At 38.1% G+C, this 17,030-nt stretch overlaps 1 protein-coding gene across 3 annotated transcripts; it reads right to left on the minus strand.

Moving 5' to 3' along the window:
- Nucleotides 1-5,916: 5,916 nt before the first annotated feature.
- Nucleotides 5,917-16,912, minus strand: LOC121259948 (epidermal growth factor receptor substrate 15-like 1). Of its 3 annotated transcripts, XM_041161779.1 has the most exons (14): nucleotides 16,722-16,912; nucleotides 16,407-16,623; nucleotides 14,508-15,534; nucleotides 12,612-12,830; nucleotides 12,298-12,524; nucleotides 11,173-11,247; nucleotides 10,573-10,644; nucleotides 10,386-10,484; nucleotides 9,636-9,707; nucleotides 9,234-9,348; nucleotides 8,256-8,324; nucleotides 7,769-8,084; nucleotides 7,589-7,676; nucleotides 5,917-6,640 (listed from the first exon to the last, which is right to left on the minus strand). In XM_041161779.1, exons 2-14 carry the CDS (start codon nucleotides 16,551-16,553, stop codon nucleotides 6,164-6,166), a joined length of 3,003 nt encoding a protein of 1,000 aa, XP_041017713.1. In that variant the 5' UTR covers nucleotides 16,554-16,623; nucleotides 16,722-16,912; the 3' UTR covers nucleotides 5,917-6,163. The 3 variants fall into 3 exon arrangements, with proteins under 3 accessions (XP_041017713.1, XP_041017712.1, XP_041017714.1); XM_041161778.1 differs by having other exon boundaries at nucleotides 16,407-16,912; XM_041161780.1 differs by lacking the exons at nucleotides 16,407-16,623; nucleotides 16,722-16,912 and having other exon boundaries at nucleotides 14,508-14,862; nucleotides 14,901-15,061.
- Nucleotides 16,913-17,030: the final 118 nt, after the last annotated feature.

The following is a 17,030-nucleotide window of genomic DNA, read 5'->3' on the forward strand; positions in this document are numbered from 1 at the left end:
GCTTCTCTGCGGTGTGATGTGATTTGCTTCTTGCATTGTCAGAGTGATGCACCTCTACACAGAACGCATTTTCATTTCGAAATTCAAATCCTTCCCCACGGGTTGCTTTCATTTTCGCTGGGCTCTCCTCGGACGAACGAACGAACCTCTCATTGTTGCAAGTGTTTAGCAAACCTCCCGGCGTTGTCGAAGGGCTTGCGAACCTCTCTCGATGTTGTCGAAGGGCGAAGTCAAAGGCACCAAGCAAGCCGAACGAACTCCTCCCCTCCCAACGTGGGAACAACGGCGCCATTGAAAGTTAGATAAACACCATACGAGTTCTTGAACCTCTATTGTGAGATCCTTAATTTTTATGTGTTTTATTTTTCTTAATATTTATTTATTTTTTATTATTTTATTGTGTTATTTTATTTGTTTATTTATGTTATTTTTTATTTTATTTTATTTATATTATTTTAAATGTGTGCATTTTCAATTTGGGCATTTGTTTTTATTATGTTTGGTGGGCTGTATGTATTTTTATTTGTATTGTGTGATTTTAATTGTGGGCCGTGTGTGTTGTGCTTAAAACTCAACCCAGCCCGTGTAACTTCAAGCCCAACCCGTGCACCATGCGAAGCCCAGCCCGTGCGAGTAACCTAGACCCCCCACTATCTGAAACGGCGCCGTTTGAAGTGAACCCCTTAGGGTTTCTCCCTTGCGCCGCTCAACTTCTTCTTCCTTCTTCTTCTTCTTTCTTCTTCTTCCTTCTATTTTCTTCTTCTCTCTTTTTGTTACAACAACTGCCGTGAGCTACCTCCACATTTCTAAGGCAACTCCATGTCGCTCAGTTGCGGCCTTTAGTCACGCATTTTCACCCACTGTCGCCACCTCCTCATTCCTTGGTCTTTCTCGGTGTCACTCGGCATGAGCACCGAAGGCTTGCTAGCAAGCCATCGCCCCACAGCCACCACCTCCTTCTTGCTTGGGCTACTCGGTGTCGTGCGGCAATGGATTCTGTGGTGCGCTGTCCAGCTGTCGTGCCACGCATTCGTGCAAAATGCCACCTCTCCTCCACGGCTTGCTGCCCTTTTTGCTTTTCTTCCACCCGTGCGACACGCATGCCTCGCAAACTGCCACACTTGGCCTATTTAAAGGCCACAGCTTCTGCAAATAAAATTCCCCGAGAATCCTCATCTTTCTCTCTCGTTTAAGCTTATTGTTTCTCTGTGTGTTTAAAGTTTTGTTCTTTAATTTTTGGTGGTTAATCAGAAAGCTTGTAGTTTGGTCGTGCTTGGTTTTGTTCTAAAAGTGTGTATTACAATCGGTTTTGGTGAATTATTGAAAATTGTCGTTGTGCCGCCACCTTGAGCAACGCCCTTTCGAGTGATCTTTCAGATTTTTCCTAACTTCGTGTGTATATAGTTTTCCATTTTTATAATTATACGATTGTAATTGTCAATTGTAAAACTATTGATTTGTTGGTTTGATGGAAATTGGGCCTTGGACCGTTGAAGTGTTGGGTTGTGATTGTAGTTGGTTTTTGTGTTGGGCCTTGGGCCAGATTGGAGGTTGGGATTATATGTGTATTTGTGAAACTGTATAATTGTAAATGGAGGGTTATTTTATGTAAATGAGTTGTTTTAATATTTATTCCAATAAACTGTTGTAATGTATATTTATCGTTTACAATAAATTGTGCTGTGATGTCACGTTGTCTGTTGGAATTGAGACTGAATATATGGGTGCGTGTGTATCACAACCCCAAGCCGAGATGGGGCATTATCTCAGTAAAACTCCTCTGGTCATTTGGGAGCGTAACAGACTGACATGACGTCCCCTGAGTTGTCGTAGGGCGACGACGAAAACGGACGAGACGGTAACGCTCTCGTACCGATTCTGTGACCTTTTGGCTGGCGAGGTTAGAGGATGCTTGGCCATGTACGCGTTGGGCGCGGAACTAGGCATCGCACGTTACGAAGTCTCATGCACGGACGTTACCCGTGATGTGACGATGAGAGCCAGGGTGTGCAGACGATCCATAGAGGAGACCGTGGTGCATGCATAATAAAATAATGGTTATGACTAGGCTAAAATGGGATTTTTGGTGTGAGTTGTTAAAAAGGATATTTTTGGGAAAAAAGAAATGTGGATATTGTTTTCTGTATTATTTGTTCGTATGGGGACGCATGAATTTATTAATATGTTTTAAATCTCTTGTGTGTTGTTTTGGTTAATTACTTGATGAGATGTCATAATCTCATTATGGTGTTTTACCCTACAGTTCCATCTTATGGTGCCGTAGAGTCTGACGCAAAGCCCAAGTATGAACCTGAGGAATCAGCTCCGCCGGAGGTCTGAGTTGCTGAATTATTGTTCAATGTCATGGGATTTGTTTCCCTTATGTTATTTCCTGTTTTTAATTTATCTGTCAGATGACTGTATAATCCTTGTAAAGTTATTTTACTGTTTTTGAACAAATTCTGGTACTTAATAAAGAAAGACCTTTTTATTTCTCCGCTGCGAATATTTTTGTACACTTATTGCATGTTGTACACACTCTGAGCATTGGTCGTTAGGGTACGTGATCCGTGTGGTCATTATCCTGGTGTCACGAACTCCACAAAAATAACACGTGGGGGTCGAGGGCGCCACAGGTAGTATTAGAGCGGTCTGGCTCTGGAAAAAATCGTAATAAATATCTAGGTGCAGTACCAGAATATTTTATTGTATTTTAACTCATTTATTAAATATTGGTTTTAAGAGGCGTGTTTTATCATAAAGATGGACCGATCAGGAATGCCACATCCGGAACCTGAGAACGACTTGTCTCGTATTGATGGGAATTTCGCCATGGCTAGAGCCTTAACTCGTATGACCAAATTTTTTCAACAGAATTTTCTTCCACAAAGGGAGCAACAAAACGGTTGTCCGTACGAACGCTTTTTAGCTCATAGAACCCCTGTTTTTTCTGGACAAGAGTATCCACTTCGTGCTGGGAGGTGGATTAATGATCTCGAAAAGTTGTTTGAAATCTGTGGGTGTACTGAAACTCAGAAAGTGTTATACGCAAGTCACCTGCTGCAAAGTGACGCAACTGCTTGGTGGGGGCCAAGCGAGAGCTTCTGGAAATGGAGTTAGGATTAATTGCAGTAGTATCTTGGCCGCGTTTTAAAAAGGAATTCAATGATCGTTTCTTCCCTAGCACTATGAGGAAACAAAAGGTACGAGAGTTTAACAATTTAGTGCAAGGGAAAATGATGGTCGAGTAGTATGCCCAGAAGTTTATAGAACTCAGGAAGTTTGCTACACATTTGATTGCTACAGAAGAGATGCGGATCAAGCAATTTCAGGAGGGTCTACGGAGGGAGATCTGTAGACAGGTTGCTTGTTTGCAAATTCTGACCTTTCAGCAATTAGTAGAGGTTGCTACAATTGCAGAGCGGGAGTTTATTGATCCTGTTGCTGCTCCAATCGGTCAAAAGAGAAGAGTTTTCAGGGAAGGTAGTAGTTCAGAGTCTGCACCTAAGTTTATTACTAAGACTGGAGCCCGCCCGCAGATGGCCACTGGAGTACGAATGGGGGGACGAGCACCAGTATGTGGCAAATGCAATAGGTCGCATGTAGGCGAGTGCCATTTGTCTGGGTTATAGTGTTTCAAATGCAGGCAAAGGGGACATCTTGCTCGCAATTGCCTTACCATGATGTAGGCGAACCGAGACGATTACCGTGATGGGAGGACTACCCCAAGACCAACTCTTAACTTTTCTTGAACTTCTTTGAATTTTGTATTTAGTGCATTATTTTTTATGGCATTATTCAAAGAAGTTCAAGAAGAGTTAAGAGGTTTGATTTATTATTGTGCATCAATGGTTTGGAGTGAATGAGGGATTTTTACATATCATGTGGTTGATCAGGTCCAAGTTATAGATGGGTTTAGAAAAAATACAAAATATGTTGTTGAGTTTAATGAGGAAGAGTGTGAAGCAAGTTGCACATGTCAGTTGTTTGCTTTTAAGGGCATTTTGTGTAGACATGCCATTCGTATGTTGACACTCTATGACAATTAAGAGTTCCCTAGAAAATACATACTTGATGAGTGGAGGAAGGGCCTAAATGAGATTACACACTTGTCTAAAGTAGCAGTGATGATCTGAGTTATAGTCCAAATGCATTCCGAATGAATAAATTGATCAAGACTTACAAGATTTCTTCAATTGCAGGCACCTTGGATGAAGATTGTGCGAAGTTAATGACTCAATTAAGTAAGTTAAAGCTTAAGTGGGTTGAGGTCCAACCAGTGTATGATAACCATTCTATTGAGTCAGTAAGGATGACAAACGGGTCTGTCAAATTAAAAAGTCATGTTGCTGCTCGCAGTAAAGGTAGGCTGGTTTCTAAGAGAAAATAATCATTACTTGAGAAGTCAGTGAATCGGTTGAAAGTAAAGAAGACTCAAAGGCTAAGTCAGGTAATTTTTGTATTTTGTGTTTCTAATTATATTTTATAATCTATTGGCATTAACTATATGTCTTGAAAGTTTTAACAGAATAATAGGCCACGCCTAAATAGAACTGCTATTGCAGATGTTGGGTCACTTTGCTTGCCTGAACGTGATTTTCTTATAGCCTATACTGCTTAATCGAATGTGGTATTGTTCATTTGTATTGTTTATATAATATTGATTCTTTGAGGATATTAATTGTGGGTATCTTGTCTTCCCTTGATAGATACAACCGTCTTTCCAACTCTTGGACAATGTTAATTCTTGTGCTACTCCTACGTATCAAGATTTAGACGTTGATATCTGTAAGTATATTATATTAATTATGCTGAAATTAAACTTTACTCAAAATAGTACAATCACTAGTGTAACAGTATACTGCAAGTTTGAGATTGTAGATCATTCTTTAGCGCCATTTTGCAATGAAGCTGTTAAATTAAAGTAGCCACTAGTGTACTTGTTTAAGATGGAAGGTAGATATATTAAGGTGAGGTGTTTGATAATATCTTAATTAAGTTAAGCAGTGCCTTAAGTTTATTATATTGTTGAGTGTGTTGATGTCTACGTGCAGGCTTCAATTATTTAAGTTCATTTTGCTAATTTTGGTGCAAGGGCTGGTGATATTGTTTGCAATGTGGCAGTTTTGTGCTCACCCTGGAAGGTGGTTATTTGTGCTTTGCCCTGCGATGTGGTAGTCTATCTGTCTTCCTTTCTCTCCCACACCAAATCCATCCAACCATACATACCACAAATCACTTCGGTATTTAATCTGTTTTTTACTCCATCTATCCAAATACAAGCAGCAGAATCCTCATATCATTTTTGTCAAACACCATACATCATTAAAGGATGGCAACAACACTGCACATAAATCTTGAATTTGGCGTTAAAGAGAAAATATCAGGGAAAGAAAGAAAGAACAAGAGAATAAATATTATTTTTGCCAGTGAGACACATCAAGCTAAAACAAGAATATAAAACCGTCAGTAAGGAAATTGGATAACAAGGACATATAGCCATCAATAATCAAAGTCCAACATCATATACAATATTTTCAACAAAAAATAAGAAAAATATCGAAGATGGGTTAGACTCGTTAAGTTAAAGTAACAGTCATATTAATACAAATAAGAAAAACATCTACGACACTATAAGTGCAGCCCTATATCTACACATGAAAATCTTGATTTTGTGTGCTTCATTTTGAATTTGTACTTGATGTCGTGTACCTTTTATCAAGTTTTGCTACACAACCTCTTCCACACTCCACATTTTAAAAAAAAAAAATTTGAGTTTATTCTTTTCAAATTTTCTATTTATTATTCATATAATAAATATTTGATAAAAGAAAAAAAAATAATTAAAAAAAAAATAAAGTGTAGAGTATGAGGAGGTTGTGAAGATTTATTCATCCTACCATCCAGCGTTTTTCGTTTAAACCTAAGAGAAACAAGCTTCTTTTTTTTTTCTCCTTTTCTTTTCAATTCGTGCTCTCTTTCATCCCAAAAAATACAAAGGCAGAATGTCCTCGACATAATATAAGGCCACGCCATACAAAAATACAACTGTTGGGATTTAGTTCCAAGCTATACATTACTACCAAAAAATGGCTACCATTAACACCTCGAAAAAAAAGGGGGAAAATAAGGGAGGCAGTACAAAAGCAAGCTAAATTGCCAGCTAGAAAGCACTCCAATTATCCGAACTTCTTTTTGGCGTTTGATTCTCTGATGAGACCCTAAATGGGCCAGAGGAGCCGAACGGGTCTGTGTCATCAAAAGTAAATGCACCACTGTGGCTGAAGTCTTTGGTGCTGCTCATAGAATCAAACCTTGTAAGCCTGTCACCACGAAATCCGATATCTTTGCTGCTGCTCATGGAATCAAACCTTGTAAACCTCTCCCGTGGCGAAAATCCACCATCATGCATGCTAAAGGAATCAAACCTTGTGGAGTTGTCAAAGAAGTGATCCCCCGCCTCACTGTACCTCGGAGAATTGCCAAACTTGGACGTCGGAGTGCCAGGAACAGAATCTTCAAACATAAATGGGCTCTTTGTCGGAAAGATGATTTCTGCATGTGAGGATCCTGTTCTTACGGGCTTTACATCAAAGTCACTAGATCCAAAGCTATCTTTGTGCCTCTCATTATCCGAGTACTGCAGGAATCATGGGCAGGGAATGAAACATCATGTATTATAACAAGATACCATATGCAACAAAAGTGGTTTGACAGCAAATATGTGAAGAAGCAGTCTGCCATGAAAGTAGCATCTTATACAGTTGGAATGCAGAAACCGCACTGTAGCAGCATAAAGCTTTGGAATAAGACAGTCAAGAATCAAATACATTCCAAGTCTTGGATTGTCTAATGATTAAAGAAGCGTGTTCTCGCTTCTAATGGAATAGATCAATAGCATTGAAACTGTTTTACATGTAGACCAAAACACTTTTTCAGTCAAAAGCATGTATTAAATAGTTAGTTTTCCTTGACCTCAAACCCTTTCCCTCAGTGGAATCTTGATCTTAATCAGCCTAGAAGTCAGGTCAACACAAGAACATAAACAAATTCTGAATAAGTAGGGATGGATCCTTTGATGCATTATGCAGCAAGGCAGGTTCTTCAATCCATCCCCAACTGTAGATAAGCATCCTAATGTATTATTGAACAGTTTGAATGTAGATGCGTGTGCACTCTAGGGGTGCTAACTTTAGGCTTTCCAATGTGCCATATATTGGAGGGCAGCATATGTTATGTGGACAAATGACATCTGTCAAGTGCGAGTATAGATTGAGGTATGAGATCCATCTTAGCACTGAATGTTAAGAGATTATAAAATTACATTGTGGTGAAGCCTATGTTGTTGGAAATGTCCCAAGTATTTCCATTTGATATGGCAGAAACAGTTTTCCATTGGGCGTGGCCGTTGCATGCCTTACAGAGAAATTTTAAGTTATTGCATAAATTCAAGGAAAATCTTGATAAAATAACAAAATCCTAGGGAGCTTATAAACAACACCCATCTTTTCACCTTTTGCTCTTATTAGACACACCTAATAGGAAAATGCCCGAACACATCTCCATGTGCTAGGAGGTTTTGGCTCACCTTGGTAGTGGAAGTATTAAATCCCCACACTGAGTCCACGTCATCATTATTGTCGAAGGCACCCCATGTCGTCGATTCATCAAAACTTCTGTCACCGTATATGAGTGAACACAGTGAGCACTAGAGAAAGAGATGAAACTGCAAATTAGGTGAAACAAAGGCATGAATCAATGCCTATACCTATGTGTTTCTGCATCTGCTTCGGAATCTTTTCCATAATGAACATCTGAATATTCTTGAGATGGACTCTCAAATTGATTCCTTCCAGCCAGACTATCCCGAGGGCTTCTGGCCAATTCATCTTCACTGTGGGAATATGCAGATTCACTCTCAAAGGCAGGTTCAGGGCTCAAAGAATTGCCTGGCTTTCCATTAGCATATAAATCATGGGGTGAACTATCACCACCATACGATTTTTCTATGTGAACAGATGCAGATTTTGGTCTTGGAGAGACAGAAGTATTTTTTGCATCAAGAGTGAGATCATTAACAAAACCTGAAAGTTCAAAAGGTATACCCACATTGATAAATAATTCTTTTTAATAACTTTGCCAAATTACTCAATCTCTTAAAATGATACGCAGAGCTGATGGCATTAACTGGAGACAGAAAAAGTAAGCAACTACTATTTTTTTTAAAAAAAAAGGTAGGAAGCAAGGGGGCATACCTTCATCTTCAAACTTATCCCACTCTTCATCCCAAAGAGCTGCTCCTTCTTGAATTCCAGGTTCCCAACCTTCAAAATTAATCATGCAAAATGACCATATATGATTTGCAGTTTATCACAAAAGTATTGCCCTTAAGTACAGGAGCAATGGCAATAAACAGTGGCTACTCCTACCAACACCCCCCCCCCCACGAGAGAGAGAGAGAGAGAGAGAGAGAGAGAGAGAGAGAGAGAGAGAGAGAACGGGGGTTATAGAAACAACAAAGTAGCCTATTTCAGAAATTGGATAGCAACGCGGGACATTAGCTTCCTCAACATATTCGGCAAACATTACCTGAACAAAGTATTGACTACTTTTTTTATTTGTCTCGGAGGCCCACCATGCATATCAATCGGAGCTAGTTGCATCAAAACCCTCAAAAACCCAGAGAATTTACCCATTGAACCGGCAAAGGAGAAACAATAAGAGGTTTCTATATAAAAGGTCATTCAGGTGTACATTTCTGATCAAATACTAACATGGGGGATGAAATCCTCACACACTTCATGGAGAAATCCAGAAATCCACATATATATATATATATATATATATGCACGTATGCAAAAAACAAATTATACAATCTTTCTCTCCCCAAAACTCCACCCAGGATATGGTGGCTGATCATTAAAACCCACTTTAAGTAATATTATCTGTTTTAAAGTCTTCAAAGTTAAACAAATAATGGAAGTTGTGGAACCCTGTATCCTATTCAATGCTTTTATTTGGAAAAATAATTAACTTAAAATAAAACCTGCGTGCTACAACAGGTTTCAAGAATTTGGATCACTATGGTTACGTAAAAAGGAATCGTATATCTCGGCACAGCAGCAAGTGTTCTAAATGCAAATAGCAAGACATTGAAAAAGGTATGGAATTGCATTTTTAAAGAAGCTGCATGGATGAGTCTAAATAAACGGTTAACATGGGACTAAAAATACCAATTGGAAGCTCAATTAATGCAGTCGACTTAATAACCAATCCATGTTTCTTGCAACGTTCAGTTAGAGCCTTCAGCAGCTCCTCAAGATCTGATTGAATACGGTCAACTCGCACCTATATAAGTAGCAAATGCAATGATGTTGGACAAGATTAAGGTGCCATTTGGATAGTGAGTTGAGATGAGATGAGTTGAGATAAAAGTTAAAAGTTGAATAAAATATTGTTAGAATATTATTTTTTAATATTATTATTGTTTGGGATTTGAAAAAATGAATTGTTTATTATCTTTTGTGTGAGAATTTGAGAAAGTTGTAATGATGAGATGAAATGAAACACTTCTTGTATACAAATGGGTAAAAGGAGTCTCCATTGACTCTTCATAGAAATTTGGGTAGGCGTACCTGAAGGATACCATCTGCACTGCCTCCATGTTCCATGTTAACAATTGCTTGATGCAACTCCACCTTCCTCTCCTAATAGTAAATCAAGTAAAATTCAAAATCATGCGAAAAACTTCCTTAGAGACAAGACTCTAATAAAAATCCATGTTTCAGAGGTACAAATTCTTGATCAGGGAATGAATGTCGCCAATGGGCTGCAGCTCAAGATAAAATTAGTATGTTTAGCAGTGTTATCCATGAATGTTATTACTTGTAACCCCCCCAAAACGAAAAATCCTTTTCTTTCTACTAAGCCCTAAGCAAAAATGAAAGAGAATCATCTCAATAAAATGAGCATAATAAGTGGAAAAAGGAAACTGACAAATTAAGCATAGATGATAAGATACAAGTTGAGTTCCACCTTAGCAAGAAATTAACGTCTCAACTACCAATTAGAGAGAGAGAGAGAGAGAGAGAGAGAGAGGAAGTAACCAGAGGGAGATGAAAAGGCCATAATTCTGTCAGGGAAAACACCACAACCACCATTGATGTAGGAGCAACTATGGCTCTAATTGAGCAGTGAGACAAAAACACATTACTGTACTATCTCATATGTTCATAACTATGCTTTATTGGGCTCAGTTGGATCACTCATAAAAAATAAGTACAATCGATAACAAAACTCATTGGCTGTTCAATAAGCCCATGGTCACACCGTCTCATAAGCAACTCCAGGCCCTCATTATATAAAAGTGAAGATTACCCATTTACCTGAATATCACGAAATCTAGCCTCTTCAATGGTTAACTTAGATGCTATCTCTGCCACTTGCTTGTACTTCTCTTCATATTTCGAACCCAGAGACTCTGCCTGCAATAAACATTGTTGACATAAATACAATAAGAATCTAATTCTAGTCAGATAACTGCAGCATAATTCTTTACATCTTAAAGGGTACCTCACGCTTATCAGCAGATGCCCTTTCTGTGATCTCATTTAGTTTATTATCACATCTGCTTTTATATAGAACCTGATACCAGAGAATAAACATGAACAAAGACAACTAAGAGAATGAAAAAGAAAAAACACAAGTAGCAAATGGTTCACCAATAGCTTCAAGGTTGCATCATTTAAGGGTATACGTAACTGTGGTAACTATACAAGGTCAAATTACATGAACATATTAAGGCTCCCAATAATGTCATGACAAAGTGGTTATTTCATGATTGAATTCCAACAGTAATTTCAGCAATTTGTTTCAATTAATTTAACTTTTTTCATCATTCCCACTGAGCTTGGAATAAAGATCCAAGTTGGTACAGAGTCCTGTCACTGCAACTTGGTTGAATACTTTTGTAAACTTCTTTATTTAACTTAACCTACATTGACGTTCTAGCATCACCAACCATTCCACACATAAAGTAAAGCATCACGCCTTTCCGATTCCCTGCTGGCCTAGCCTGAACCAGTTCTTGACCACAATTATATAGAAAGGAAACAACGGTTGATTATTAATGAAAAAAACTAGAAGCAAACGAATAAGACAAAGATAACTCACGAGTTCTTGCATTTTGGTGCGGTAGAACTCGAGCTTCTCTTTAGAATCCAACATCACGTTTTGTGTTTCTTCAACCTACCATAAATAAAGAAAGTATTTTCGTACCCCTAAGAAGGTTCACGAATACTGAAAAGTAGACTAAAAACACTAAAAGCTCTAAAAAACATACGATATAATAAGTCAATAGATCACTATTGACGTTAAAAAGTTGCAGAAGTCACAGACTATAAGTAACATCTTGATCTAAACCATCCAGTAAGAAAGCAAAAGAAGAGGGATGATTATAGGAAAAAAAATAACTACAATCTTAAAACAATCTTTTTGACAAATTTCTTTTTCAAGAAGGGGAACATGGGAGAAAATTGAGTGCACTTTCTGAGTTAATTTGATTTTAAAAAGTGGTTATACTGAAATCCTAAAGTAATTTCTTACATACACATGCTTCCATTGTAATGTGTCGAAGGCCTTGTGGGATGAGGTTTTTGTTAGGCTTGGCATTGCTGGCAAATCTTTTGGCTTCTTGGAGAGGTATTCAAGGCAATCGACAAATTGCAGCTGTTTGGAAGATGGTACCTCTATGCCTTATGTGGTGTATTTGGAATGAGAGAAATGGGCGTTGTTTTGACAATAGAGAATGTTTGTTGGGAGCGACTAGAGATTTTTTCTTTCATACATTGTTGCTTTGGGCTTCGATTATTGTGTTGGATGGGACTAGTCTTAATGCCTTTATTGCAGTTTTTCCAGCTTTAGTTTTGTAATGAGGTGTTTTCTCTTGTATAGTTCCTGTGTAATTATGTGGATTAATAAATTTTCTTACTTATAAAAAAAAATAAAAAATACACATGCTTCCACATCATTTTTTCTTACAATGAGAATGTACCATTGCCATATTTTTTTGGTTCATTAAGCTAAAAGTGTTTTCTTGTACACATCTCGTTGTATTGGATTGCGCCATTCGCGCTTATAATGAAAATCTTATTACTTGTCAAAAAAACAAAAAGTGGTGTCTATTTTCTTGCATTTTTCTTAAGAACTATTTCTGTAAGGCATGAATAATTTTTCAACACACACATTCATAATTCAAATACTTCTATGGTAAGGCAACCAAAAGGACAGAAAAGATGCCTTTTTCCCAGCAGTCGTTGCCTCTGGAGGCTTTGAGTTCATTGAATTTGGTCCTCTGGTATCAAGTTGGTTTACAAAGGAATCCTCCAATGCAGGCACTCCAGATTTCTGCTGATTGGATTGCAATACACCATCAGCCTGGGGGGCACTTACCTGCATTGGAGGCCTCAAACCAGTTGCAGGTGCAATCGGCCGGGCACCTTGCATCCCTTGCTGCTGTCCAAAACCTAAGGATAGAACCAAATGCTTCATCAAGAAAAATCTGTATGGCACAAGAAGAAATTAAGAATATTTAAAGCAGTTCTAATTAATACCAGGACTGGGGCCCCAAGCTGCATTCCCATAAGGGACTTTGGATTGACCTGTCATAGACAGCAGTGTCTCGTCAAACATGACATTAGGTGGCAGCGCAGCTGGCAGAGGGCGACCTTCCCTGTATCTTTCCATCATATAGAGAGCAAAGCAAAATTCCCTCAAAGACAGCATGCTATCATTATCCTGGTCGGATAAGTCCCACACCTGCTTTAAGACATCTGAAAAAGGCAACAAAGACATTATTGAGCATATGTAATCCTAGACTACAACCAAGTCCTCAGTAAGCTTGTCCAAGAAGAAGAATTCAGAAGAAGTACAGGAGTACACATCAGTTCCATTACAAGAACACAAAGTCCAGTAAAGAAGAATTCATCTAATATAATCATTAGTACATTCTAGTGGCACCTTCATTCTAAGGCATGAGAGATGTCTTAGCAAAAAGATGAAATTTTTGGCCATTCCTAAATTTCCCTTCATAACATACATAAAACTTCATAATGCAAATCAATAGCCAAGCAATTTAAATGGAACTGCAGGATTTAAATGCCAAAAGATGGTAGCAAAAGTGAATTGCATTTACCAAATACGTGAAAATAGAGACAACAGGCTTGTTTGGATTAAAGATTTTCCTGAAAAATTCTGTAATCATTGAATACATTTTTAGAGATGAGTTTTTGGGGTTTTGGGAAAGTCAATGGGCCATAGAAATTTTGGATTGAGAAAATTGGAGTTTGAAAAAACTGTGGTCCATTTAAATGATGTTTGGAGAGAGAGATTTTGGTGAGATATTTCTATTTGTGAAAATTGATTTGGGTTTTAGGTTTCTATATTTTTAAATCATGAAAAGAAATACAAATGACTAGATGAAAATTATTTTTGAGAGATGATAAAATGTTTTTGGTATGTAAAAGATGTTTGGATAGAAGGTGAAATTAAAAAAAAAAAAAAAAAAACTGATATTTTTTCTGAAATTGCTGGTTCCCAAACAAGGCTTACATCTCCTGAGAAATTAGGAATATTTAACGTAGTAACCCCAGTACTTTTTAATAAAATGGGGCACCTTTACTTATAAGAAAAATCATTTGTTCCCAATCAATTTGTAAGGGATTAGTAACCAAAAATATTTGTTGAACAACGATCCTTTTGGGGACAAGTCACATATAATTCCGTAGTTTCAATTCGCCTAAAGTATGCACTACACTTGAGGTAGCATGGAGAAAAGGCCACATTCTCCTATGTAAAGAGATAACGATCGCAAAAACAAAAAAGAAGATCAATCAATGAAGAATACCCTTATTAGTACTGAAACAGAGCATAAGTACTGAAAGTCTGAAACACAATATGATTCCACTATTATTTTATCACTTTGGATGTTCTATTTCTTTTCTTTTTTTAATGCTTTATTTCTAACGATAATAATTTAATTAACTATTTATCAAAAAGCACATGATCAGCAGCGTTGGGTGAAAAACTATATGGTGCAACAAGTCGTGTTTTATATATGTGTGCACTTGTGAATCAGTAAAGCTTTAATAATGATAGGGTACTGTGTTTTTTAGAACAGAATTTAAGGATTTTAGAGAATTTAGATTTAACTATTGGAGTGTGGAAGAATGTTCTGAGACCTTTGTTTTTTTATCATGATCCTACTTTTTTCAACTTTCTAGAGGCAGTCATGTTTAAATAGGTATACATCTTATGCACTGGGGTTTTGCCCACAACTTCTCATAAAACTAAGAAATATTGGGTGCAACACAGAATACTGGTGGTGTCACAATCCATGACGGCAATATTTAGGAAATAAACATGAGAAACAGTTTCAGAATCAGCCAACTTAGTAATAGACAACAACACAAGGAGATATCAGCCAAACTTCCATATTGAAGGATCCTCACCTCTTGGTAATCTCCAACTCAAAAATAGATTCCGTGCCTCCTCACCAGTGATTTTCCCATCCCTGTCAATGTCTACGTCCAAAAAAACTTTTGTATATTTCTGAACATCAGATGGTTTCATCTTTGGCCAATGAAGGTGCATATTGTCAGAAGTAGGATTTCCAAGTCCAACCGAAATCCCAGATGACGTGATTGAGGAAGAACCTGGAGCTGAGACTGTCATCGTTGAACCCAAATGTCGAGGTACAGCAACAGGTTGCATTGAGAATGCACTTTGCAATGAATCGAGTGAGCTCTGCTTACCCAAAGGTTGAGGTACAGCAGAAACAGGAGTGATGGCTGAAACAGGTTGAGGTACAGCAGAAACAGGAGCTCTACTAACAGAATTTGGCCCAGAAGCAAACCCATTTCCTGAAACAACTAACGCTTTAGAGGCATTAGCTGTTGGCTGGGAGGTCATAGAAACTGGAGATTGCGGCTGTGAAGCCTGCAGGGGCATTGATGGACCAATACGTCTGGGCCCATTAGGAACTGAACCAGTCCGTCCGCTGAGCCAATCATTTGAGATATTTGAGTTTGGGACATTGGGACCTAACATACTACCTCCCCTAGCGAGGTCTGGACTAGCAGTACCCTGTGATGGGTGGGAAGCAGTAACAGAAGGTAATGGCATAACTTGAGGTGGTCTCATGGACTGATTTTGCTGAGAAGGAAAATAATGCTGGTTCATACTAGGATTTGGCACTCCTTGTGCTCTAAAGCCAAGATTTTGAGAGGATGTTGGTGCAACTGCACCCATCCGTGGGGCAGATGCAGCACCCATTGAATTCAATTGAGGCACAGATGTGGCTGCAAGATTGATTTGCGGCGGAGGAATTTTAACCGCAGCCGGACCATATAGTGCTGCGTTCACAATATCTTGGGTTAATTCCCGTTTACTCTGTGCCACAGTTACGAGTTTGAGAGCATTAAAAAATTCTACACGACCAAGGAAACCAGTTTTGCTCTGATCAGCATGCATCCATATCTGCAAGTCATCTCGAACATTTTAATTAACGTACATCCCTAACATTTTGATCAACATGCAAGTCATGTTCAACAAGGTCTTAAAATTCCTCGAGAAAGAAAGATAAACAGATAAATTTACTTTTTGAAGATATCACTGGCAAGAAAAAAGACTAAAAGATAAAAAACACCAAAACAAACAACATCTGGGATATGCCTTGTGCTTAGGACCAAATGCTCAAAGCAACTATGATCATCCCAAGATAAAAATAACCGCTTGATAAGAATCACTAGTAGAAGTCTTCCCTCGTGTCTGTCAATCCAATATTCACCGCTAAAGGCAAACATTAACATACTAATTTATTTCTTTCGTTTTTTTAATGAGTATAAATTAAGGGCATCCTTATTCGGGTTATCCCCCAAACATACATTTATTGGCATAAGTAAACCAGATCATAGTAGATAGAGAACTTACAGCAAACTATCGCATTCTATAAGATTGATCCCAATGCCTTTTAGTCAAGCTAACAAGAAGAGACCGCTAAAACTTTAAAGGTCATTGACGACTCATGAGAGAGCGTCCGTCAGGCAACCAACAAATCTCACTATGATAGACCGCAATTATTCAAAATAATTATCAGAAACCGCAGCTTTGACCAAATTAGGAAACATGTATTTATACATATATAGATATATAGACTTATCAAAATATATATATATATATATATATATATATATACACACACACACACGCATAGACACACATAATCGACCAAGAGGTAGCTCCAACGTAAACTCCATCCATCATTCATTCACATACGAGGCACAAATAACTAAATTATCCATAAAAATTCATCTTGAAATGGAAATTGGGGGTTAAAAAAAGTGAGCAACCTGAGCAAGAACTTGTTTGGCCAGATTGGATCCCTGAAAGAAAGCAACAGCTTCAGCTCCACTGATCTTACCATCGCCGTCCAAATCCGCTCTCCTAAAGTACGCCTCGAACTGATCCATGTTGGGCCCTTGATTTTGCCCCGCCATCTCCTTTTATATTTTACGAAGATTTTCCAAACGCTTTTTTTCCAATTGAGATTCCCGCAGATCAAGAATTCTAAATTCGATCAAGAAATCAGAGAACTAAAAAGAAAATGCGAAACCAAAAGGTGAAAAACAAAAATCGAAATAGTGGTAGTGGACGAAGGAGTGTACGGAGGAGCTGGAATTTGGTTTCGTCGGACCGCTTCTTGGTTGGATATGATGGCTAGGTCGAGGGGAGACGAGCGCTAGTTTAATGTGAATTTGGGGGTTGGAGCTTGGAAAATGAAAGAGTAGTGATGGATAGCTCTGCCTTCTCTTTCTTGCAAACACGCATGTGTAAGCGTATTATTACTCATGTCTTGCTTCCAGTTCCTTCGATTCAACTTAATAATTATAACAAATCAAAATATTTCTCTGTTTTAATTACAATGATAGGAAATGATTTAGTAACACTTTCATTTCATTTTATGTCATTTTATT

The sequence above is a fragment of the Juglans microcarpa x Juglans regia genome, chromosome 4D (assembly GCF_004785595.1).
Source record: "Juglans microcarpa x Juglans regia isolate MS1-56 chromosome 4D, Jm3101_v1.0, whole genome shotgun sequence".
Classification (NCBI taxonomy): domain Eukaryota; kingdom Viridiplantae; phylum Streptophyta; class Magnoliopsida; order Fagales; family Juglandaceae; genus Juglans; species Juglans microcarpa x Juglans regia.